Source organism: Kogia breviceps, chromosome 6 (assembly GCF_026419965.1).
Source record: "Kogia breviceps isolate mKogBre1 chromosome 6, mKogBre1 haplotype 1, whole genome shotgun sequence".
Taxonomy (NCBI): domain Eukaryota; kingdom Metazoa; phylum Chordata; class Mammalia; order Artiodactyla; family Physeteridae; genus Kogia; species Kogia breviceps.
This window is the reverse complement of record NC_081315.1, coordinates 11,935,152-11,961,338: the sequence shown is the minus strand read 5'-3', so window position 1 is coordinate 11,961,338 and position 26,187 is coordinate 11,935,152. Positions and strand designations below refer to the sequence as shown.

Here is a 26,187-nt window from a genome sequence, read left to right as displayed (position 1 = left end):
TATCATTTATATATTGTGGGATGCTGTTTTCTTTCCTAATGTACATTTACATAAATATACAATCATTCCATGACTCAAACCTTCTCATTCTTTGCTATTTTCTAATATATTAAATTCAGAAACATTAGTTTGATATTCAAAACCTATTACCAGATCATTTTAATTTACTATGCCAACCTTTTCTGGTCCTTAAAATAGATAAGGTTCCACAAACTAAACTATTGGGTTTTCCCTTCCCAGAGTCCACTTTTCTGATACTCTTCTCTCCTTCTGAAATACCCTAACAAATGAATTTCATATACTCCCTACCATTAATTTTTTAGCTAAAATGATACATCCTCTATAAAATCTTAATCTTATGATCTAAAGTTCTCTATCCCTACTGTAAAAGGGGTAGGGATGATGTGGAGCTTCGTAAATGACAACGTGTGAAGCTCAGCAAATCTCACCCAAAAGCAATGATAAAACTGGACAAAGTTGACCAAAATTTTTTTCAGCGTTCTTAAATCTAACCAAAGGCATACAACAAATTGAAAATCACTTATTCAAAAAACAACTGAACATTCTATAAGAAGAGTAAGTCCATGGCATCTTAGCCTCACCCCCAACCCCACTCCTCAGTTCCATTGGAAAGGCAGTTTTAGCAGCTAGGGAAGGACATGAAAACCAAAAGCTTCCATGCCAGGAGGTTGAGGATTTGATTTGGAGTGGTATGTGGGGGAAAAAAAATCATACTCATAGGCAGTAGAGAAAATGATAACAATCTAGGTATCAAACAATTAAGGAAGGTCAATTACCTTACAAACCTGAGGTTGCAATACAAGTTTGATCAAGCAACACACCAGAAGACTAGCCAGAAATTTAACAAGGCTATCTGGGGAATAAGCGAGTCATCGTGGGCCCTGATAAACTCCCATAAACCCTATAAATTTCCTCAACGTGATAAAAGGCCTCTATGGAAAATGAACAGTTAACTCATACTCCAAAGTGAATTACAAAATGTTCTCCATCTAACACTAGAAACAGGAAGGGTTTTCTTGCCTCAAAATTATATTCAACATTATATTGGAGGTTCTAAGCAGTGTAATCACGAAAATAGATTTTTTAAATAAATAAAATTTTAAAAGCCATCTAGATTACAAAGGGAGGATTAAAACTTTTCATTTGTATAACATAATCTTGTTTGTAGAAAATCCAAAGTAATACAAGAAAAACTTTTGAGGTCCTCAAGGCCACAGGTGACGAGGTCAAAAATATATATATATATATGTATATAAATTATTTTTATATATTAGGAAGAACAAACTGAAAATAAAATACAGGAAATGATTCCATTCACAGTATCATGAAACTGAATAATATCCTAAGGAAGAAATTAAAAGCATAAGCCTCGTACAGTGAAAAGCAAAAAATATTATTAAAATAATAAAACATACTATTATATTAAAATCATAACATTCTAAAAAATGGAGATACATTCTACACTCATGAAATAGAAGACTCAATATTCTTAAGATGGCAACCTTTTTCAAATTGACCTATAGATTTAACACAACCCTTGCTGATTTCCCAGAAAGCTGTTTTGAAGAAATTAAAAGTTGATCCTAATATTTATATAAAATGAGAAGGATACAATAGTCAAATACAAGTCTGAAAAAAGAGGAAAAAGAATTTACTCGATTTCAAAACTTACTGTAAGTCTACAATATGTTACTGGCATAAGGACAGGCATATAGATCAAGTGAACAGGATTGAAAGTTCAGAAATAAACCTATACATTTATGGTCAACTGATTTTCAACAAAGGGGCCAAGGATATTCAATGAAGGAAAGGATAATCTTTCTACGAAATAGAGTAGGTAAACTGTATATTCACATGCCAAAATACTGTCTCATACCACACACAAATACAAAATTGCTCCTAGGCCTAAATATAAGGAAATAAATATATAAAATTTTAAGAAGAAAGCAGGAAAAATCATAGTGACCTTGAATTATTCAGAGAGTTCTTAGATATGATGTCAGGAGCAAGCTACTTAAAAGAAAAAAACTGATAAACTGAACTTCAACAAATTAAAATTTGCACTTCAAAAAGTACCATTAAGAAGAAAAGGAAAAAAGCCTGGGAGAAAATATCTGCAAATCATATATCTGATAAAGAACTTTTATCAAGCATATATATATAAAGAATATTTAAAGTTAAATAAGTCATAAAATCTAATTAAATACAAATAAGATTTAGATAAACACTTTATCAAAGAAAATATACAGATGGCCAGTAAGCACAGGAAAAGATACTCAGTATCATTACACATTAGAGAAACAGAAGTTTAAACCTTAATTAGATACCACTTTATATGTTTCACAAAACTGACAGGGATGTGAAGAAACTAGACTCCTCATACATTGCTGGAGGGAATGTAACTGTACACATTTTGGAAAACAGTTGCACAGTTACTTAGGAAGTTAAACATTAATTTACCATATGACTGAGCATTCCCCTTCCAAGATATCTACCCAAGAAAAATGTTATGAACTGAATGTTTCCATCCCTCCAAAATCTGAGTGTTGAAGCCCTCAACCCTCAGTGTGACTGAATTTTTGAGATGGAGCCTCTAAGAATGTAAATAAGGTTAAATGAGGCCACAAGGGTGGGGCCTGATCTGAAAGGATTAGTGTCCTTAAACGAAGAGACACCAAAGACCTTGCTTTTTCTCTCCCTCCATGCACACACAAAGAATAGGACATGTGAGCACACAGGAAGAAGGCAGCAACCCAAGAGTGTTCTCATCAGACACCAACACTACTAGAAGTTTTATCCTGCTGCCCAGAACTGTGAAAAAATAAATTTCTGTTCTTTTTTTTTTTTTTAATTTCTGTTCTTTAAGTCACCTAGTCTGTGGGGTTTTGTTACAGCAGCCCAAGCAGATTATGACTCAAACTAAAATATATATGTTCTTACAATGACTTATACATAAATATCCATAGTAGCATTTTTCATAATAATCAAGAGGTACAAACAATCCAAAGTCTCTTAACTTTTGAGTGGAAAAACAAAATGTGATATTTCTACAGTGGAAAATTATTCATCATTGGAAGAAATATATTCTTGATACATGCTACAATATGTATGAACATCTAAAACTCCTTCTAAGTGAAAGGTGTCAGACACAAAAGACTACATATTGTCTAATTTCATTGACATCAGATGCCTGGAAGCAATAAGTCTGTAGAAACAGATCTGTGGTTGGCTGGGGCTGATGTGCGAATTGGGGATTGGTTGATCGCAAATGCGCATGAGGGATTTTGTTGGTGATGGAAATGTTCTAAAAACTGGATTTTGGTAATGGGTGTACAACTCTGTACATTTACTACCAATAACTGAATCATCATTTAAAATAGATGGATTGGGCTTCCCTGGTGGCGCAGCGGTTGTGAGTCCGCCTGCCGATGCAGGGGACGCGGGTTCGTGCCCCGGTCCGGGAGGATCCCACGTGCCGCGGAGCGGCTGGGCCCGTGAGCCGTGGCCGCTGCGCCTGCGCGTCCGGAGCCTGTGCTCCGCAAGGGGAGAGGCCACGGCAGTGAGAGGCCCACGTACCGCAAAAAAAAAAAAAAAAAAAAAAAAAGATGGATTTTATGATATGTAAATTATACCTCACTGCATCTGTTGGAAGAAGGGGAGGAGAAGGAGCAGCAGCAAAAAGGAAGATAGACACAACTGTGGTGAGAAAAACCAGAAGTGGAGCATTTGGTTCCCCAAACTGGGTACCCTCCCCAGGGTAGCAGGAGCAGTAGACTGTCTGTCTCATATAGTAAGATGTTTACAGAGGTTCTTATAATCGTTATGCTAAGGTTTAACCTACTGGAACAAGGAAAACGCAAGAGGGCAGGTTTCCATAAGACAGAGGGTTATGCTAATATATAATAGCTCGCCCGGGGTAGCTCCGCTCTACAGGAGAGCCAGGTTCCTTCTGTCTCATTCCTCTGAAACCTGCTAGCACACAGTCCTTACCAGCACGGTGAGAGCTGGGTCACAGACACAGCGATATTCCAGTTCACTGAAAGGGGAGAAGTGCTATCTAGGGCAAGTGGCTTGTCTTGAAGTTGGAAATGACGTGTAACTTGTCTATACTTCCTCTCACATTCTATGGGCCTTCTATAGGACTGCAAGGAAAACTTGAAGATGTAGTTCTTTTGGGGGCGGGGGGTGTGGATCCACCTAAAACTGCTATCGTGGAAGAGGAGAGGAATCTATTTTGAACAGTTTAATACAGTGGATGAAAACAGTTTATTCCAATTATGGTAACAGATGATAGCAATAATCCAGACAAACTGTTGGCGGTAAAGAGATTAAGCTTAAGTAACTAGCAAGTACACTGACTCTCTTCGCAAGCCTGCTGACAGGGTTTCTACACACAACAGAGAGTCAGACAGGCTGCCTCTGTAATGTGTGGAAATAGGTGGCTGGCATTAATCCTAGGGCTGAAGTTCAAATAAGGGCTTCAATTTCCAAAACAAAGTAGCAAAAACCAGGCAGGGCCTGAAGATGTAAGAGACTACAGGTACCGGCCAGATAACCTACAGGTAGTTACAAAAATCAAACGGGCCCACAATTAATGGAAATCAGGTATTAACGTGGTCCTGAGAAGACAGGCGAATTCGAGTTGCTGATATTATTACCAGGGCTCGTACACACTCTCCGCCGTCCCGAGGGGCCCACATCACCTGCTCCCTGTCGTCTTTCAGGTCTGTGCTCAAAATCATTTTCTTAGAGAGCTCTTTTCCTGACTGTTCTCCTTAAAATGATACCCCTAACTTCATCATCACTGTCCGTCTTATGCTGCTTCATTTGAAAACGTTTTTCATACCAACTCTTCAACCTGAAATTGTACATATAATTTGTTGTTCCCTCAACTAGAATATACACTCCAAGAGAGCAAGATAGTTATGTTTTCACTACTATACAATGAGTTCCTAAAATAATTCCTAGCTCAGAGTAGACATTCAATAAATATTATCAAATAAATCGAATGAATGCACATACATTAGCAGCATAGCAAGGCTGGCAACAAAGCCGGGATGATGTCAAATGTACTGTTATATTTGGTACCAAATACTGGGGTCACACTGAACATGCAGGAAACAAACAATTATTTCTAGCTGTGGGTGAGGGAGAAAGTAAAAATATAAAACTAAGATCAGCACTCCTAGAAATTCCGTAACACTTCATTTTACTGCTACTGAGAACTTTATAATTGATTACACTTTGTTTCAAAATTTCTTATATATATGTTAATGTGATTTATGTCTGTTACTTGCTAGACATAAGATACTTGAAGCTAGAAACCACATTGATCCCTCTTGATATCTCTTTCAGCAAAAATTATAGTATTTTGCAAATTAAAAGCTCTTAATAATATTTATTTAGATGGAAAAATAAATTAATCAATAATTAACAAACAATGAATGCTGTTTTCACAGACTGCAGAGCATTTTTTATTCAAATAAACAAGCTTCATTGGCTACTTTAATAATATGACCAATAAAAAAAAATTTTAAATTTAAAACAACTATCTCACTTAAAGAAAAAAAAAAAGAGAGAGTAATCACAGACTATGCAAATAAAAGAACCACAAAACAGGATATCATTATTCTTCACCTACTTCTGTCCACCTCGGTTAGGAAACAATCCATGTTTTCATGTAACAGCACAGTGCCACGACACTCTGAGTTACAGCACACAATGCCAAATGTGTAGTAAAAATCCTCCGAGAGCATAAGTCAATGCCTATGCATAACACTTTTATATTATAAAACTTGAGGGCTTATCTCTTTCTTTAATGTGAAAAGCAATTACTCTTCTGTAGATGTGGAATAATTATTTTAAAAATATCACTTGCTCTTAAAACACAGAGGAGGCATTGTGCTTTTGAAGCAGCCACTTTGAGCTCAAATCATTTTCAGTACTTCTGCTGCATTACCAAAAAAAAAAAAAAAAAAAAAAACTAAGACTTTGCTATATGAAGGCTGATGTCATTATTAATGTCTTTATTCATGCTTAATTTTACTTGCTGAATCATGATCTTCTCCATGCTGAATTCACTATTCTACCACTGGTTTTGCAAAGGTGTGATCTTGAAGCTGGGAACAGGATAAAGACCTTGACAGAAAAGTTACCTTTCTGTCCTTGTGGCCTGATGCTTCCATTCTCAGTCCAGCCCCACCTCCAGATCATGTCTTTCACAGTCACAAAGATGTATTTTTGAACATGGCTGCTTCTCTGATTAGATCTTTTCTCCTTTCGGAGTAGAAAGCATGCCTTACTATTCTTCCTCTTTATTTCTTCTTTACCTTCTCCCTTAACTCACCATCCCTAGGCTGTAAATCATCTCATTTTCTACTGAATTTTGTATTTTGTTCCTCAAGAAACCACTGCCTAGTAATTATGTTATCTGTGCACATATATTTCTTCTTCCTTAGTGGTTTAAATCTTTAAAGATGCAGAGCGCTCCCAAGTTACATCTCCATTCTTCACTAATTCTACCTCACTATCTTGTACTGAGATGCCGAACAATGTTGGATGAAGGAAGGAATAAAGGACCTTACAATGTTGGTTATGCTTTTGTGGACCTTTTCTATGTTTCCTCTTTCTCTGCTGCCTGCTGTTTGGCCATTTGCTGTTCATTAGTATCTACTAAACCATGGGTCTGGGAAATAAAGAGATAAAATGCAAAACAGTTCCTTTGTAACTTGCTAGTTTCTCCTTATTACTCTTTATAAGTTACTAGGTAACCAAAAAATCTTGGCTGCGCAATTTGTCCAACAATAAAATGCGTTTTTTTTTTTTCCTGCAGCAACTTAATAAGGAATCTAGTTTGTACAATAAGCACTCCTACAAAGGATGGAATAAAAGACAGATATAAGGAAATTCTCCCCATAGAAAACAGAGTAAAATTTTCAAGAATTTGTGAACAACTGATTCATCAACTTCCTAAAAGGAGAGGATTTTCAAGAAGAGACATTTAAGATACATAAGTGGAACATTAGTTTTCATCAAGTTCATTCCATTTGTCATATTATTTTAAGTAAAAAGAATTATGTCTTCTCCAAGAGAAGTCACTCAACTATGCTGTGGGGTGGCCATGTGGAGATCAGTCGTGCTTCTGGTCAGATCTCATGCCCTTCTGGGAGGATGCTGCCTCTCAGCATCTTTAAGATCAAGTCAGCCTTTGTTGTGCTGCTAAAATACCAACGAACATGAAGATTTCATCTTGTAAAAGACAAAAGATAAAGGTCTGAGTGAGGTGTTCTCTCTAAGTTTTGCAATATGATGCGCGTGCATTAGTCTGAATAATACGTTCCAACAGATAACACTTCCTGATTAGATTGAACAAGACATCAACTCACACAGAGTGAGCTAAGATGAGCTTTTACACATAGGCAGTTGAATGTAGTAGTTAGCACTGATAACGCGCTAAAATCCCAATAGGAAACGACGGCAAACTCAAAACGGCATAATTTGAGAAGGATTTCTTTTTCAAAGACATAAATTACACAGATACGCGTGAGATGCAGCAGAAAAACGAGGAGTAGTACAAGAATTCAGAGGTAGTAGCAGTGAGGTAGGAACCAGTCCTAGGCCCAAAGGATAGAGAGGAGAGAAATCTGTGGAGTTCTGAATAAGAGCGATAAGGAGCAGGCTGCCTTTAGAAAAGCGTGACTTTGGTTTGAGGTAAACGCCCAGCTCAAGGTGACCTCACATAGGAGACAGAAAATAAATACCCTGAATTCACATACCTCCCCCCCACTGATATATGTCTGAGACCCCCAATTAGCATTCTTAAACAGAAACCAGAGTAATCCAGGAACTATTTTAAAGGTTTCAGATGTGACCAGTTAGCTCACCTAACTGCACCTCAGTTTCTTCATCTGTCAAAAGCTAGTAAGAGTAATTTATACTGCCTTATAGCTTATAAGGCAGTATAAAGATTAGATGAAAAGAATGAAGCACTTCTAACAGCTCATGGGATATAATAAGCTATAAGTAAATGCCACTTCTCATTCTTGGGCTTTCCATATGACGCTCTTTTGTCAAGAGTATACAGCAAATATAAAAGCCACAAAATGATGTTTCTTTCCTAGTTTCAGATATTAATGTATCTCTGTGCATTACTCTGTATTAAAAGACCAAGAAAATTGAGTAAAATTCTTTCTTTTTTAATGTTTTGTTTCTTTCCTTTTTCCTTTTCACTTATATGAAAAGCCCAAATGTTTCCATACCTATGTTCAGAATCAGTTGCAGACAGGTGAATTTCAAATCCCAAAGAGGTTCAAGAATGACATCCCCACGCCCCAGATGTCAGTGAGACCTGCAGGACCATCAGAATTTCCTTTAGAACACACTCCATTTCCAAAGGGAAAAACTGAAGCAGAGTTGGGTAATGAACTCATGAATAACATTGCTACGCAGCAAATAATGACTTCATTGATGGAAATAAACATTTGCAAAGCAACAGAGTACAAACTTGAGTATTCAAAAGATAATTAAATCCCTCAAACACATGGAGCAAGCCCTGCCTCCAAATGGTTTTCTCATATGTAATTGCCTGGAATGCTATTTCCTCGTATCTGCATGGCTAGCTACTTGGCCACTTCAAATCTTAGCATAAATGTTCCTTTTTGTATTTTCCATAATCACTCCATCAAAAATGAACTCCTGATTTTAAACTGCACACTCACACAGAGCCCACCTGTTATTTGTTATCATAGTATCACCATAGCATCATCTGCTTTGCTTTATGTCATTCTACTCTTTTAAAAAAAGAATATTTATTTGCTGCTTTAGCTCTTTTTGTATATCTCTCTTACTAGATTATAAATTCCTTGGGTGCCTGAGGTTAATTTATCTCATTCATCTGTATAAACTCCTAATACAGTGTACTGACTCGTGCATTAAATGTATCTTAACAAATAAATGAACACTTGTCATTTTCATTTTTTAAAGAATAATGAATTGTTCTTGGTGATTCATAGTTTTCTTCCAGTTGGTCTCCACTTCTCATATTTAAGGTTTAAGCAATTTCCAAGGAAAGGAAGTGTAAACTAGTGATTCATTCTGTGCTCTCATGGAGCCCTGGCATAAATTTTTGATAATGAATAATGGTGGTTTAACAACAAACCTGCCTTGTTTCCCTGTAACAGATATAGTAAATAGGGGGTTAAAATTACCCATGAAAAGCATGAACCAACTTTGGAAGGATTGCCACAAGAAAGAAGTGCTTGGTGAACTTATTTTGAGATAGATAGATAGAGATATAATATTTTAATATATATGGTATATATATATCATATACACATTTGTATATATGATGGCATGTATGGCATATATGGTATATAACATATAGACATAGTTTAATATATAGTTTAGTATAAGCATATGTATTTGTATGGGTGTGCATATATAAATGTATATATATGATGAGTTAATATAGAGGTAAAACTCCTTTAAACTGGGCAAAATAACCTAGAAATTCAAAACAATAAAAAGATAAACTCAAAAATTTCAAACTAAAGATTATTGACAAATTAATGTAGCAGAATAAGAACAGGATTTGGGAGCAGACGGAATGAGGCTGATGTGTCAGTTTCTCTTTGACCAATAAGAATGGTCAAAAAAAAAAAAAAAAAAAAAAGAATGTGTCACCTTTTTTTTTTTTAATCCCCTAGTAACTTTCTATCATCAGAGCTACCTACACCCTGCTCAGTTTTAATAATATGAATAAGCACACAGGACCACCTCAACATATTCTGTTTGATTTTATATAAGTGTAAATTCAAAAGTAAGATACAAAAATTATTACTGATTATTTAAAGTCATTCTATTCAAAAACATTTTCTACACAAAGATCATATCTGACTTTGATTTGTACAAGTTTTTTTTCCCCAAAAAAGCATTCTGAAAAAAAATATTTATTTTTTACTTTGAAACATATTCCTCATGTATAACAGACATTTTATGTCTTTTCTGTGTTTTTAAGTCTTTTTTATGTTTGAAAATACAGCTTAAGGAATGAGCTTAGCTTATTATCATATTATATTAGTCTATCAGGGACCAAAAAGCAAATATGCCTTGAAATGAGCCATGAATTCCTGAGAAAATAACATGATATTATGAGTTACTGAAGAAAATACTGGAAATTCAAAGAAACCAATGATCAAGTTTTTAGAGTTAATATTTGCCCATATTGAAATAAAGAAGTGCAGAACATAGAAAGATAACCTTTTAAACAATCATGTCAGAAATAAACTCAAAATACCAGAGACGATGCACCTCTCAAAGTACAAAGTTTTCCTTGAATTCATTTCTATATTTGACCTTCTCATATATCACTCTTCTACAACATTATGCCTCTCTACAACTGAATTCCATCTAGTTATGACTCAGTACCTTATTTACTTCACTGATTGTATTAAGCCTACACAAATCATCAGAAAGCTTTAATTTGGTCCCCACAGGCTTTCTCTACTTCCCAGAAATGGTAACAAGGTATTTTAAATCCTCCCAACCCTAAGTACACATGTTGCAATATCACTACTACTTGCCAAATAAATTACACTACAAGTGAAATTCTCATCTTCCTGGGCTGACTAGCACAACTATCCCCTGAAGACAGAAAAAAGCAGAAGCATTTAATTTATACAACATTCTTACAACCCTAGCATTCAGGATCTTGATAAGGAACAACGCGGGGGGGGGGGGGGGGAAATAAAAGACACTGATTAGGCAGTTATTAAGCTTAGTATTATCAATGGTATGCATGGGAACTACCAACACATGTGGTAAAGGATGTTTGGGAAGGTATATAAATTTATGATGGACACATGCAATGGTGCTAAGTCGTCATGTACTCCACTGTTATTAAAATGCATTAAATCAGCAGAGGAACAAACCATAATTGTTACCCCATGTACTCATCATACAACAATCACATGATCATAGTATTCCTATGGAGTATGTATTTATCCCCATTTTATGAATAAATTGAGACTCAGAGACAATAGGTGTGTTCAAGGTCCCACAGATAGTAAGAGACGAAGCAGCATTCATATAAAGGCAGATTTATCTAATTCCACGGCCCGTGCGCTTAACTGCCATATTTTTCCCCCCAAGCAGTATAAATGGTATCAAATTAAAGCACATACTGAACCAAATGTAGATATTGTGAGTGAACATAGTACAATATGAAGAATCAAGGATCAAAAAGGGGATGAATGAGGAGGTTTTCCAAAGCCCTGTAACCGGAGGTCAAAAGGAAGAGGAGCACTAGGTCAGGTTAGGTCAGGATCTAACACATGATAATAAAGGTGAAGCTGACTGTGTTAAGATTATAAGGCAGCCAGTGGAGAGCACAGCATTATACAGAGTAATTTGCTCAAGGCTGAAAGCTTAGAGGCACCCCAAAAGTACTTGCTGAGTCATTCTTTTTTTCCCAGAATATGCAGTTACCTATTGCACATTGGCTTGTGTGTCCTGCTTTTAAAAGCAAGTGTTTCAATGATGATTCTTTTGAAAATTACAAAATAATTTGACAAAATATTGTATGGATACTACAAGACTATGCATAATGTGATTCCCATAAATCTAACAATACTTGCCAAGTACATGCAAAAATAAGTTGTTAAATGTTAAAATAGAAAGTCGGATTACTTTTGTTCTCAAATCAAGCAAGTAGACTGGATCATGTGAAAGTTGGATATCAGTGATAGTAGTCTTTAAATTCTGAAAATAGTTAAGTCATTTTTGGTTTGTCAACATGAACAAACTATTTTTATGACTCGTTACAATTGCAGAGTGTACATAAGTGTGGTTTTTAACCTCATAAGCCATATATTCCGAGTCACTTTAAGACACATAAGTGATTCTTTTACCAAATCAGTATCATAAAAGGCCGATTAAAAACTGAAGTATGCTTCCATAATCATGCACTCTATCCATAGAGGTAGCAAGAGAACAGAAGAAAGGGGTATGATATGATTACAAGAAAAATATTTGGTAGAAAGAAAGAACACTTAAGCAACAACCAAAGAATACATCTTTACTTCCATTAAACACAGCTTCCATAGAAAGCTGCTAAAGTTTCTTCTAAATAAAAACAAGATCCAGAGCAGCACACATTGCTAAAATATATATTTTATGAGGTAACTTACACAACAGTACACAATTGTAGATAGTAGGTAAAAGACCCCAAAGCAGAAAGGCTATAAAATTGTGATATAAAGACCTATAAATATCTGTATTTCAATCTATTCATAGTAATAGAGATCTGTTACTTTAAAAGTGTGGTATTGAATGACTTAAGTGAAAGGCTTACCAATACGTGAGTGCAACAATAAGTCACAGAAAAAAGAATAAAATTTAGCTTTGCAATGTGTATCTTCAATAAAATTATATTACAGATACTGAATTTCTTTAAAAAAGAAATTCCCTCTCTTTTCTGAAAAATGTTTTAAAAATCTAGAACATCTTGTTTCTTTCTACTATTAACACAATTAAAAACGCAAGTTATATGTAGAAGACAACGACATAATGTCTTTTCATGCTCTAAAAATCCACTGCCCACCTCAGGTACATGTTTACGCTTCCTGCAGGCAGACATTCTTTCCTCTCATTTGCTATCTCCTATTGTAGCTGGCCCAATCTTGGAACAGTAATAGGTTTTTAATAAGTATTTGGATAGATTGATTTCATTGAGTACCCTCGAAATTAGATTCCAAATACATATTATTTTAATCCTTCCTGATGGGCAATTCTTTAATGGAAAGGCATAGTATGAGATAATTAAAAGAGTGCATGCCTGAGTTCTCCCTAACAGATATAGAATTCTTTCAGTTTTAATACTACATTGATGATAAGTACTAAAGATCACACAATAAGCAGATTCTGAATCCAAATCTTATAGGCAAGTCCTTAGAAAGTGGCGGTAGGGAGAAAAGTGATCCAGAACTTGGCACTGGGGAACTAACCAGCCTAAACATCCCAGACTCATGGAGAGAATCAGGTGGTCCAGACAGCTACCAAATGTACATCGAGAATCCCTCCTGCTTTGTGAGTGTCTGAAGATGGCCGGTCAGCTGCAACACTATTCCTCTACCCCTTCGCACGTGTAGCTAGGCACCAGTTACATAAAGAGCATTGGGCCTAGAGACAAAGTACGACACTGGCCTTGACGTGGAAAGGAAAGAAGGAATAAAAAAATGGGAAAAATGAACAAATGAATGAATGAGAAGAATTATAACTACACGATGTTCAGAGATTTTTTTTCTTGGTTCCTGGAGCCACTAATTTTCAAGTTCAGTTGTCAGGCAATTCAAAAAAATAAGCTGAAATTGGAGTTATCAAAATTGGTCCAGGAAACACTGGCTGATGAGGTATTCACACTGCCAACCTATGCTAGGAAAGTTGCAGAATCCAATCTAAGAATTTTGGAATTAGCAGATTTTTTTATCACAGTAAAAATATCCTATTAAAGCAGAGAGGAATATAAATTATGAGACTAAGCCCTGGAATAAAGCATCAAATAGTGCAGCCACATAAATCATTCTTTTACATTTACATCTTCTTTGAACTCAGATTTAGCCTATGGCACCAGAAATATTCACAATGAATTGTGATGTGTTTCAGAGAAGTGCTTTTTCCTACTTAGATTTCCTTATACTGTTTATGGCTCTGCTACTCTCCTGTTATCCCTTTTACACACGATACGGATACGTGTATATTAAAAATAAATAAATGAGACTGATTTCAGAAACCATAAATGAAAGCAGTCTTGTTGTTTTACACTTAACAGTAGTTTTACTTTGTAAGATATATGAGGCAAACCCAACTGAAATCATCACTGTATTAAAGTGAGATGTCTGTTTTTACAAGACTCTGGGAGCAATCAATGTTCACGTCCGGGTGTGCAAAGGAGTAAGTTAAAGGTGGACCAGGCTGCAACTTGGAAGATGAGCAATCTTAACCATGACTGCTTTTTGTATTAAAAGCAGCTTTTATAACTATATTGTTTATAATGGTTTTTAACGTAGCAGAAAGGAGAATAATTATGATAGTTACTCTTTTTTCTTTCAAATAGAATCATTTGTGACTCTACAGTATAAATCTGTCCTTACACTCTTTTCACTATGCATTTCATTTTTAGGTATTTTTCCTAATAATTATTTCAAAATGTTGTAACTGAATCTTGCCATTCAATATCAACAGTGCTCAACACCCCTCCTGATACATCTGATGTAGGCGAGAATTATACATGCAGTCATATTTCTGCGTTCACCTTCCAATGTGAACACTTTTACAAATGCATTCTCCATACATTCCCCGGCCTTATTTTCTTATAAATCCCCACCTTTCGTGGCCCATAGTGGTGTTGGTCTCAGTTAACAGCTAACAATATAAGCAATTGCTATTGCTTTAAGTAGAGACATAAGTGCCCTTCACACCAGCCATTTGTGTATCTATGTTATATCCAGTATATAGGTCCCACAGAGGAAACAATCTACAAAAGAGACGTAAGGAGAGAAATCTAGCAACAGCTGCTTTGGTCCAGATCAACTCAACCTGCAAAAGACCCTTTCTGGATTTCGGTGATAGTAATGAGTTCTCTGGGTTGCTGTCAATAGTTGGATGAGGTAGCAGAAGAAAGGACAGCTACCAAATATCCTTTAATCAATTTTGAAGTCAGCCACAGAAACAACTAGGAGGCAACTTCAGCAACGTGAAGACTTCTCTAAAGAGAAACTGAATAATTATAATTTCTATAATCCTTTACGAATCTAAATCTGGAAATCTGTTCTAAAGATTTGTGTAACACCTCATCTATAGAGATGAAATTCACCTTAAAAATACATCATTTATGTTCTAATTTCTTCACTATTTATAGATGAGGAAAAGCAAGGATGAACGACCTGAGTGGATTATACAATACAACTGCTGCTGATCAACTAGATTGGTATTTTTCTACTAATCCATGCCATCTAAAACCCACGAACATAAATCTTATATTATCACAGCAAAACCATGCTCAAAACCATGAATTTTTAGATGTTCATCAGGAATGCCAATGCATAAACAATAGATAATAATGATATCACTGAATCTCGTGTCCATCTTTAGAATGTAAAAAACAAATAAGCTGATTTAAGGACCTCTATTATAGATTTTAATGGTATTGCAGCCAAGATATGATGATAGAAAAGTTGGCCATCTTTGATGGTTCAGTTGAAATTTTCTTCTAAAATACTTCCTCAAAATATTTAAGAAAATACTCTGGAATACTTTTTTGTTCTCTTTCAGTTGAATATTTTCCCTTAGTTTTGGAAACTAATCAATTACAATAAGACCTCTAGAAAGAATTATTTTTACTTCTAAAATTAGCTGAGATCTTTCTTGATATTGAATGGAGAAACAAATTAGCTCCAGAGTTTCCTAGAACTTATCTCAGGTTCATTAGCCAGAGCAGAGCATCAAGATAACTGGTCCAGAACATCCTGTTAGTATCAAAACCCATCAGGCAAATTGTCAAGCTCTTCTTTCTTGACAAATATCTAGCTGTCTCTATCTTAGAAACTTAAAACTTATTTACTCTCTCAATTTTCTTTCAGCCCACAAATTCTTTCAAGTCACAATAGTTCTTTTGAGAGATATTTTTGTTTCCAGAATTTAGTTGGCAGCAGAATGGCTACACAAAGCAATATGTAAACAGATTAACTGTGGTACTTTAAAAATTGTCTTTGTTTTTCAAATTGTAGTCTCTAAAAAGGTGTGAGGGGCATATTTATTCAGTCTTTCTAATTCCCTTCTGCTCATTGTATTTTTTTTCATTGCTTTATCCACATTTTTTCAGTCAAAGTGGATTTTTTAAAAGCATGAATATTTTAGCATGTCTTCAAAGTTAATTTACAATTATTAATATGTAATTAATAAGAAAACAGTCACAAAAGTCAGTCCTAATTTTTTCCTGCTCCCATTCCAGTCAATAAAACTAATAGTTGAGAAAGAAATATCATAGATACTTCTTTTAAAAAATAATATACACTTCTTAGTGCATATATTCTTTTACATTATTGGGTATTTTCCACAATTTCTACTTTATTATTTTTGCAGACTACTTTATGAATTCTAACATTAATTTAGACAGCTTTTAAAAATTTCTATAGAAAATTTATCAACATAACCATGATTTAAAGTTACAAATTCCCAGGATAATTCTGATTTAAAATGTAAGAAAATAACTGGGTGCTTCTATTAATCTGATTTTTTTAATTGATGTTTACTTATTAAAATTAAAATTCCATCATATTAATATGAACAACCTATTTTATTGCAAAACAACTTTTACTAAAAACATTTCTGTTCATTTTATTAAAATAATATTTTTTCACTCCATCAAATTAATAAGAAGGAAAATCCATTAGACCACAGTCATTCTAACCATTCCCTTACTGACAGAAATAAGCATAAATAAGCTTTGATAGTAGCCAATGCCACTGATCAAAAACACATTCCAAAAAAGGTTACCTGTATATCATGCAGATACATTAAATTTAAAACATTTATCTTCCTTACCCCTTCAATACTTTTCTTTAAAAAGTTTCCCACCAAACTTTACTCCATTTAATATCTTGACCATATTTTCTTCTGCCAAATCCTCTTTAAGTTTTTAATAAAAGAAATGTTTCATTTAACTAAATTAATTTTGTATTAGTATCTTTTGTCTAAATATTATCACAATAAAATATAAAACAGATTAACAACAAATACTTTCATGGACAATGATTACTTTGCCAATCAAAAGGTTAAATATTTCATTAGAATAATATCATCAAAACTAGAATTTTATTAGTGTATGATCTTTCAATCAAAACCTTTGTTCATATAAATGATCTTTCCAGTATAATAAAAATAATTTGTATTTTTATGACTTTGTACCTATGAAAAATTTTAATTCACTCAAGTATACAGAGAGAATGGAGAAAAGTGCTTTAATATTTGGCACATTGTAGAGAGTAAAAAATTTATAGCCTAGGTCAGTATGTTAGGATCCCAGCACAAAATCTTTGATTTGTATGTAGTGTCTGAAAGTTTTCCTTCTCAAAAGGAAAACTTTTGAGAAGGAAAACTTCCTTCTCAAAGAAGGAAGTAAATAAATTTACTTAAATTTAAGTAAGTACAAAAATTTCTTTCTTATCTCAAAGAAGACAAAAGTAAAAATTCAGATAGAAAGTCATATTTTTAAGGAATGCTTCATTTACACCGAAGTCATAAAATGTTGTAAAGTTTTTATTACAAATATTTATAACCATTTTCATATTATATTTCAATTAAAACAACAACTTTCCACACTTTGCCCTTTCAGAAGTAGAATACAGGATTAAAATTTACCAAATACTCTAAAAGAAAAGCAATGCAGCAAAGATGCAAAAATGATGTCCATGTTTAATGGCATTTTAAATTTTTAATTTCATTGCCATTTGAATTGAACCAAAGAAACAAAGTAAAAAGTGGAGTGCTGATGGACCTTACCTTCTTGAACTGCTTGAAAAGGGTTGTTGCCGTCAACAAATGTCACCGAAAATGTGATTTTCTCAGTCTGTAAGATCTCCTCATTCTGGTTGAGGTCGCCAACTGCTGTGCGAAACACCTCATCATCCTTTTTGGCAGATTCATCAAAAATTGCTCCTAGAAAGAAGTGAGTATCGCCATTAAACAATAACATAAATATTCTGTCATTCCCTCCGGAATTATGCCAAACAGACTTATGAATTGAAAAACGTATACTTTCCCTTAAAGCATGCACTTTATTACTGAACCACATTGTACTGGAAGCAGTGTGAGAGCTAAGCAGGAATGCAGTTAGTTCTCCCAAATGGAAATGATGAACAGTACGTCAAAGTGTTTTGCTGGAAGAGTATCGGGAAGACAGTATAATAAATACAAAAAGCCTTCGCAGGGCAAAGCGGTTAAATACACTGAATGTCTCATGTCATGAGATCTTTAAGAATTCGTAACTTGTAGAATTTTTTTTCTGAATAATAGGAGAAAAATCAGGAAATTTTCTGAGTCCATTCATAAATAGGAATCAAATTGCTACAATGATCTTAATTTACTTTTTCTCTTTTTATTTCCTTCCTTCTTTCCTTTCTTTCTTTTTTTCTTGAACAAGAGTTTCAGTATCTTTTACAATAGTAAATTCAATAAATATTTATTAAAAATTTAGAGACACACAAACCTCTGAGCAGAAGTAATGGAGACATATTTCCTGAAGAACTAACATAAGTTCTAGTGAATAATTATGGCACTTTTCCTTCATATGTAATAATGATGATGATGATGATAAGAGTTGTGGCTAACTTTTATTTGACTGTGAGTTTGTCAGTGTATTGATTAAACATCCCAGTTCTAAGTAAACTGATTTCAAATCCTGACTCTGACATTTGTTAAGTATATGACCTTGAGAAGGGATTCAAATTCTAAACTCCACATTCATCATCTGTAATATCTAATAGTAAAAATAATATCCATCTGTAAGGATTATTAACTGTATTAAATGATACTATGCCTGCAAATTTAAGTAAATTGTGATAACTAAATATGTCTCAATACATGCTAGTGTTTTCTTTTTTTAAATACTATAATATAATCCAAACAAAGCTCAACATGTTCTATTATTTTCTTCATATTACAGTATTTAATTTAATCCTTAAAATAACTATGTGATATGTACACTACTACATACACATACAGTTTTAAAAATTAGGATTCCATGCAAGAAATATGCCTAAGGTTCCCCAATAAGGGCCAGAGCTTTTGCCTCCTTACTCCAACGTCCTTGCTTTACATAACTATGGGATACAGCCTTCCAGGATTTCACCCAAAAGACATAAATGTGTTTTAACCGAGATTCTTACTTTACAGCATATCTGGAGTTTCTTTCCTATCTGGCCATGCATACTTTATTTGCGTTCATTCTGACTCTTCCAGTTCTAATTAAGCACACATTTTAAAATTATTTACTTTTTAATCATAAATAATTGGGACAATGTACTTTTTGTATTTCTGAATAAACCTAATGAAGACCCTGTTGACAAAAAGAGACATATACCTAAGGGTCAATAACATGATAAAGGAATAACTATATATGTACATATCCACATATACATCCATATACACATAATACATATTTCTTGACTATATTCATTACAGTGTATGAAAAAATAAAATTATGTGTATATAAAAATGACTTTTTTCCACATATAAATATAATACAGGTAGTATACACACATATGAAAAGATAAACACTATACATGCAGACACAAATATGCATATATATGTTTACACATACACAAAAATACACATATATGTATAAACAGAAGCAGACACACTTTACATTTATCAATTTTGTTGCTTTAATAATTCTGTAGCTGAAACCCCAAGTCTTCTAGCGAAAGATAATTATGAATTATTAGAGTCAATCCATGATAAGCAAGGATGAACCTATGTCCATTTCTGACAAGTGTGGCAAGTTACTTCCGACCTCTCCACCCTATGTGGCTTCACCACGGGAAGCAAGCACTGATTACTTTTTGCTAGAGAAGGCAGTGTCTAATAGGCTCACTGTGTCAGCTTGGCTTTCTCTTACCACTGCTCTTCTATGTTTGCACGGATTCATTGACTACTTTGACCAGCCTTTTAAAATCCTTCCTGGGCTTCCCTGGTGGCGCAGTGGTTTAGAGTCCGCCTGCCGATGCGGGGGACGCGGGTTCGTGCCCAGGTCCGGGAAGATCCCACGTGCCGCGGAGCGGCTGGGCCCGTGAGCCGTGGCCACTGAGCCTGCGCGTCCGGAGCCTGTGCTCCGCAACGGGAGAGGCCACAGCAGTGAGAGGCCCGCGTACCGCCAAAAAAAAAAAAAAAAATCCTTCCTTTACGTTTCCTATGTATTTGAATACCTGCCATGGCTAAGAACATGAGAAAAGGGTGAAGAATTTTTTTAAATTGATACATAAATTATTTCTTAATTACACTATTATATAGTTAATACCCAGACTATTAATATTTTATTGATGTAATCAATATATGTAATAGACATTAATTTCTGACCTATCCTGTCACCTCTGAATTAGAAATATACTTTATAAACTAATATTTAGGCAATAAATTTTAGATTTATCTTGATAATTTTCATTCACATTCATGAAGACTCATTTTAACTTGTGATAATATTTATGAGAATCTAAGTTAATCCTTACACTGAAATCTAATATTATCAACTGGGATATAAAAATTTCTTTAGGAGCTTTTTAGGAAGTGTGATATAAATGTGCTATAATTGGAGCTGAAATAACCAATTTGTTTTAAACCAGAAAATCTAAATGTCTGTTCTCAAAGAAGTGATGTGTATTTATATAGAGATGTTTCAGCTTGTAATGGATTCTACATGGGTCTTTTAGAAAAGTTTCTAATCGAACTTTTTTTATAGCAGGTAATGTTATTGACTTCTGCTGAGTATTGCTAATACATTTTTAATGGAAGCATTTTACTATTACCTGACAGAACACTTAAAATTGCTTTAAACATTAAACCTGGCTTAATAAATGGCAGAAACCTGCCAAAATGATAAGAAATTAGTCAATTCTGTGCTGAATTAAGACATATTGCAAGCACATGCACAAAAAAGGCAGTCCATCTTTCTGCAAACAGCAAAGAAGTACACGAAAGAAATGATTCATCTAACTGCACAGAGGCAACATAACCAAAGAACAGGAAATCCTAGCCAACGTTTCAAATACACTTATTTATTTATTTACTTTTTCCTTCAGCGATAAACTCATCTTAAATTTGGCTTTTTACCACGAAAGTATTGTTAAATGACGCATTTTGTATCAAACACAAGTATTCTGAAAACAACCTCATAAGTTCCACATAAAGAATCTCAGGAAAGACAGTTCTTTTTAATGTCATGCACTTCCAGTAGTATTGCAATATCATCTCTTTATCCTTTGTATTAATACACACACATATGAGCAGTCTAACTGAACTTCAAATATCCTAGATTTACTTATGGAAAGGAAAGTTTCTCAAATGGAACATACATAACTATATAGCTTACATGATGACACAGCATCTATTTCTTTCCCAGCTATTTTTATTAGCACATTTTAACTGTCAGTTTTATTTTATAACCTGGAGGTGAAAACCAGATCCAACTTATTGTCAAGATGAAATAATTCTTCCACCACTTACACACACACACACACACACACACACACACACAGTGTTTGATCAACAAATTATACTCTATTTACACTTTGCATTGGCCAAACTGGAGGGAAGAATAACCAAGCAACAGGCAGAGAACAAACATCTCCTAAATATTCCCGTTAGACCAATTTTTAATTAGTCATTTCCATTATTTGGGACTGATGATCTGCTCCGTCCATGGGAGGGAAAAAAGGCTTCACTTATCCTGACACAAAGAGAGTGACATATTCAGGTGAGTCTACATACAAGTTTGTTTTTTTTTTTTTTAACATCTTTATGGGAGTATAATTGCTTTACAATGGTGTGTTAGTTTCTGCTTTATAACAAGGTGAATCAGCTATACATATACATATATCCCCACCCTCTTGCATCTCCCTCCCTCCCACCCTCCCTATCTCACCCCTCTAGGTGGTCACAAAGCACCGAGCTGATCTCCCTGTGCTATGCGGCTGCTTCCCACGAGCTAGCTATTTTACATTTGGTAGTGTATATATGTCCATGCCACTCTCTCACTTTGTCCCAGCTTACCCTTCCCCCTCCCCATATCCTCAAGTCCATGCTCTAGTAGGTCTGTGTCTTTATTCCCGTGTTGCCCCTCGGTTCTTCATGACCTTTTTTTTTTTTTGATTCTATATAAATGTGTTAGCATATGGTATTTGTTTTTCTCTTTCTGACTTACTTCACTCTGTATGACAGATTCTAGATCCATCCACCTCACTACAAATAACTCAATTTCGTTTCTTTTTATGGCTGAGTAATATTCCCTTGTATATATGTGCCACATCTTCTTTATCCATTCATCTGTCAGTTGACACTTAGGATGCTTCCATGTCCTGCCTATTGTAAATAGAGCTGCAGTGAATATTGTGGTACATGACTCTTCTTGAATTATGGTTTTCTCATGGTGTATGCCCAGTAGTGGGATTACTGGGTCATATGGTAGTTCTATTTTTAGTTTTTTAAGGAACCTCCATACTGTTCTCCATAGTGGCTGTATCAATTTACATTCCCACCAACAGTGCAAGAGGGTTCCCTTTTCTCCACACCCTCTCGAGCATTTATTGTTTGTAGATTTTTTGATGATGGCCATTCTGACTGGTGTGAGGTGATAGCTCATTGTAGTTTTGATTTGCATTTCTCTAATGATTAATGATGTTGAGCATGCTTTCATGTGTTCGTTGAAAAATATGGAACGCTTCATGAATTTGCGTGTCATCCTTGCGCAGGGACCATGCTAATCTCTGTATCGTTCCAATTTTAGTATATGTGCTGCTGAAGCAAGCACTACATACAAGTTTTTAAATACAAAACATATCATCCTTGTCTACTTATGTCTTAGAAAGGAAGTAATTATAGTTTATAGTGGTATTAAAAACATGTTGAAGTCTTAATTTTTTAACTATTGTAAAGGGCCATACGTACAAGTTAATAAAATCATTTTCTAAAAATTTCCATTTGCAAATATGCCTGTTAATTTGTAGGAAGTTACTAACCTGGGACTTTCCTGGTGGTGCAGTGATTAAGAATCCACCTGCCAATGCAGGGGACATGGGTTCGATCCCTGGTCCAGGAAGATCCCACGTGCTGCACAACAACTAAGCCCGTGCGCCACAACTACTGAGCCTACACTCTAGAGCCCGCAAGCACAACTACTGAGCCCACATACCGCAACTACTGAAGCCCGCACACCTAGAGCCTGTGCTTCACAACAAGAGAAGCCACCACAATGAGAAGCCCGTGCACTGCAACAAAGTGTAGCCGCCGCTCGCCGCAACTAGAGAAAGCCTGTGCGCAGCAACGAAGACCGTACACAGCCAAAAAAATAAATTTTAAAAAATAAATAAAGAAGTTACTAACCTGACCACATCCATAACTCTCAAAAACATTTTAAGCTTTTATACCTTCATGTCTTTATTCACGGTGTTGTCTCCACCATGGATATATGCCTTGTCTCCTTAGCAAAATATAATTTCCTGGGCCATAGAAACTATTTTTATTAGAGTGTCTATAACAGAGCCTGAATATATTAGATACTCAAGAAAGAGGAACAGTTCAAACTTTCCTTATATTAGTTAGGCATGACCTTGTAAAATAGGATACCTAAATTCAAATATAGGAATAAAAATGTAAGTTACAACTAATTCTAAATTAGAACAAAAGTAGAATTGCAAATGTACCTGTATGTGAATTTATTATCACAGGTATTATCATGACTCCCAAATTATTCAGCAAAGTATTAATCATATACTTGTAGCTGTAGTTTGAATATTTAAATTCATCTTTATCTTATACATAGGAGGCAAGTAGAGGAAACACTGTTTAGCTGGGAAGGTAGTGAAAGAAAGAAAATGTCTTCACGTAGGTCAGAATTTTCCTCTACAAATATTGAGAAAGGTTTGGATACACATCTTGAAGGGTCACCGGAAAGAGACCTGTACTTGTACAGAGGTTAACCTACTTTCTTTCTTTCCATACCACAATCTGTTAGTCTATGCCCATAGCTGTGCTTGCTTAACAAAAACTAAGGCAGAAGCCACATAAGCAAAACCACAGAATTAGCTTGAGAAGAAAGGTCCAAGACGGTGACAGTCCACTGCCCTGAACTGGTTCCAGCCTGACCACCAGGGCAGCACCTGTACAGATGAGACCCAAAATGTCTGAAAGTTGCCTTTGCTTCATTACCATGCTAGGATCTCCTCTGAAAGGGAGGACTTGCACTTTTCTAGCACAATTAGTGTCCTGCACAGAAGAGCCCACAGGACTGTGCATGTTTTGGTTGTTTCTGGAACTTATTGCCACTTTCCCCGGGTACTGATGGCACACCCACCTCTTAACCCTTAAAAGTTGCCTACTTCCTTTCCCCCAGAAGATGGGGTCTTAGAGCTCTCCCTTCCCCATTCCTTGACCAAGGCGTAAAGTTTCTGCTCTGCTTTGCCGAACCTGGTCTCATTCAACTGGCACAGCAACATAGGCAAGGAAAGGACCTAGTTGGGGTCCACCAGATCCAGCACTTCTACAACAGAAAGAATTTTTCCACATACAGAGTTGACCAAATTACTGGAAGGTCTGCATATCTCATTTTATATAACTAACATACCAAATATCTTTTAAAATAAATAATTCTAAAACTTGAAAACAAGAAAATATCAACACGTGAACATTACCCTTGCACAATCAATTTCTGTTTAAAACCTTATCATCTAAAAAGACATGTATGAAACAATTGCCCAAAAACATATGATCAGATTTCAGAGCTGCAAATAAAATCACGGTAACTAGTCTTTTTTATTCTCAGAGTTCAAACTCTTATTTAATTTTGCCTAATATATATAAATTCTCTATGATACATAGTTTTAAAAAGAATAAACTTTTCAAAGGTACTACATGCATTGAATCTTTAATTTTCTTTGAAGCAAAAGAGTTGATTCCCTTGGTCTGTCTCTCTCTCTGTGCAATTTTTCCTCTTCTCATTTTTCCTCTTTCCTTCTACGCGTTTATACATCCACCTATTCGTGCACCCATCCATTCATCCACCCAGTCAACCTTCCCTCAACACAGAGATGATCATCAAAGCCAGCCATTTTGTTTCTTCACAAATGATTTGCTGACAGGACAGCTGAAATCCATTACATCTTGCATCAGACCATAGCACAATTAAGATGCCTTCATAAGATGATAACAGAAAGAGCAATTGTGGATTTCATAGACTCATAGCTGAAAGAAATTTTAAGGATGGTATACAAAAACTTTCTCATTTTTCAGAAATTTTAGTGAAAAGATTTTAAGTAACTTAACCAAAATTACACAGCCAAGAGTTAGAAGGGGTGGAGTAAGAATTTAGGTTTTCTGGTTTCCAGTTTGGAACTATGTCTTCCATATAATGTTTTGTTTTGTTTTTTTCATTTCAAGCACATACTCCATGTATGTGCATATATATATTACATATATAATCCATTATGTCATTCATGTATCATATGTGTGACAATAACTAGTATTACTAAATATATTAGATATATATATTCAATAACTAGTAATACTAGAGAATATATATATATACACACACATGCATATATATTTGATAATGAGTACTAGTCTGGTAATCAGCATAACAAATTCATTTACTATACACCATGAAGTATTTAAAATTGAAAAATTATAGTAAAAACCTGAACATAAGAGTTTTCACATAAAGTTTATTGTCTTTTGCCTTAGAAGTTTCAGTAATTTCACTTTGGAGGTTAAATTTTTTTCAAAAGGCACAAGTCTCTGCTTTGAGACAATGTATTGGTTGCAGCAGAATTACAGTCCTGCAGAGCTATTCAGAATTGTCGTCATCACATATCCTCATTGTTTTAGATGCTACTATTCAGAAGTAGGTTTTTAAATTTAATTCTAACAGTGCACTGTGCATACGCGTTAGTTTCACTGTGCACAGGTATCCAAATCAAAAGAACTGTAATGTTTGGGGATCTACTTATGATATTCCCACTAATGCCAGTGGAAAATGTGCAAATAATTCAAAAGGAGGACGAGTAATAAAGATATTATAAATACTATAAAAATCAGATTTCTCCTTTATTTCACCCTTCACAAGAAGAAAAATGGTTGAACAAGTTCCATACTACTAGACAGCAGGAAAATGTAGCAGAATTGTGACCAAATGAACTTAGCATTTTCTATATCATTTGGCATCTTCATCTGAGCATATAGACTAGCTACTATTTCAGTGGGGATATTATTAAAATGAAGGTATCACATATATATGTGTTTATGCATGTGTCAGTGTGTGTGACTATATATATATAAAATCTGCCTAGATAATATTAATTACATTGAGATAGCATCCATGAATTAATTCTGTATAACAAGTATTTC

At 34.8% G+C, this 26,187-nt stretch overlaps 1 protein-coding gene and 1 non-coding gene across 4 annotated transcripts in view; both read right to left on the bottom strand.

Moving 5' to 3' along the window:
- Window positions 1-26,187, bottom strand: part of GRID2 (glutamate ionotropic receptor delta type subunit 2) — a 1,382,159-nt gene that overhangs the window by 1,090,032 nt on the left and 265,940 nt on the right. For all 3 annotated transcript variants that reach the window (XM_067035515.1, XM_067035516.1, XM_059066448.2), the window contains exon 2: window positions 17,578-17,733. In XM_067035515.1, the coding sequence (XP_066891616.1) occupies window positions 17,578-17,733 (156 nt within the window). The remainder of the gene's footprint in view (window positions 1-17,577; window positions 17,734-26,187) is intronic.
- Window positions 22,494-22,597, bottom strand: LOC131759077 (U6 spliceosomal RNA). The gene has a single exon (XR_009336406.1). It is a non-coding gene; the product is annotated as a U6 spliceosomal RNA (small nuclear RNA).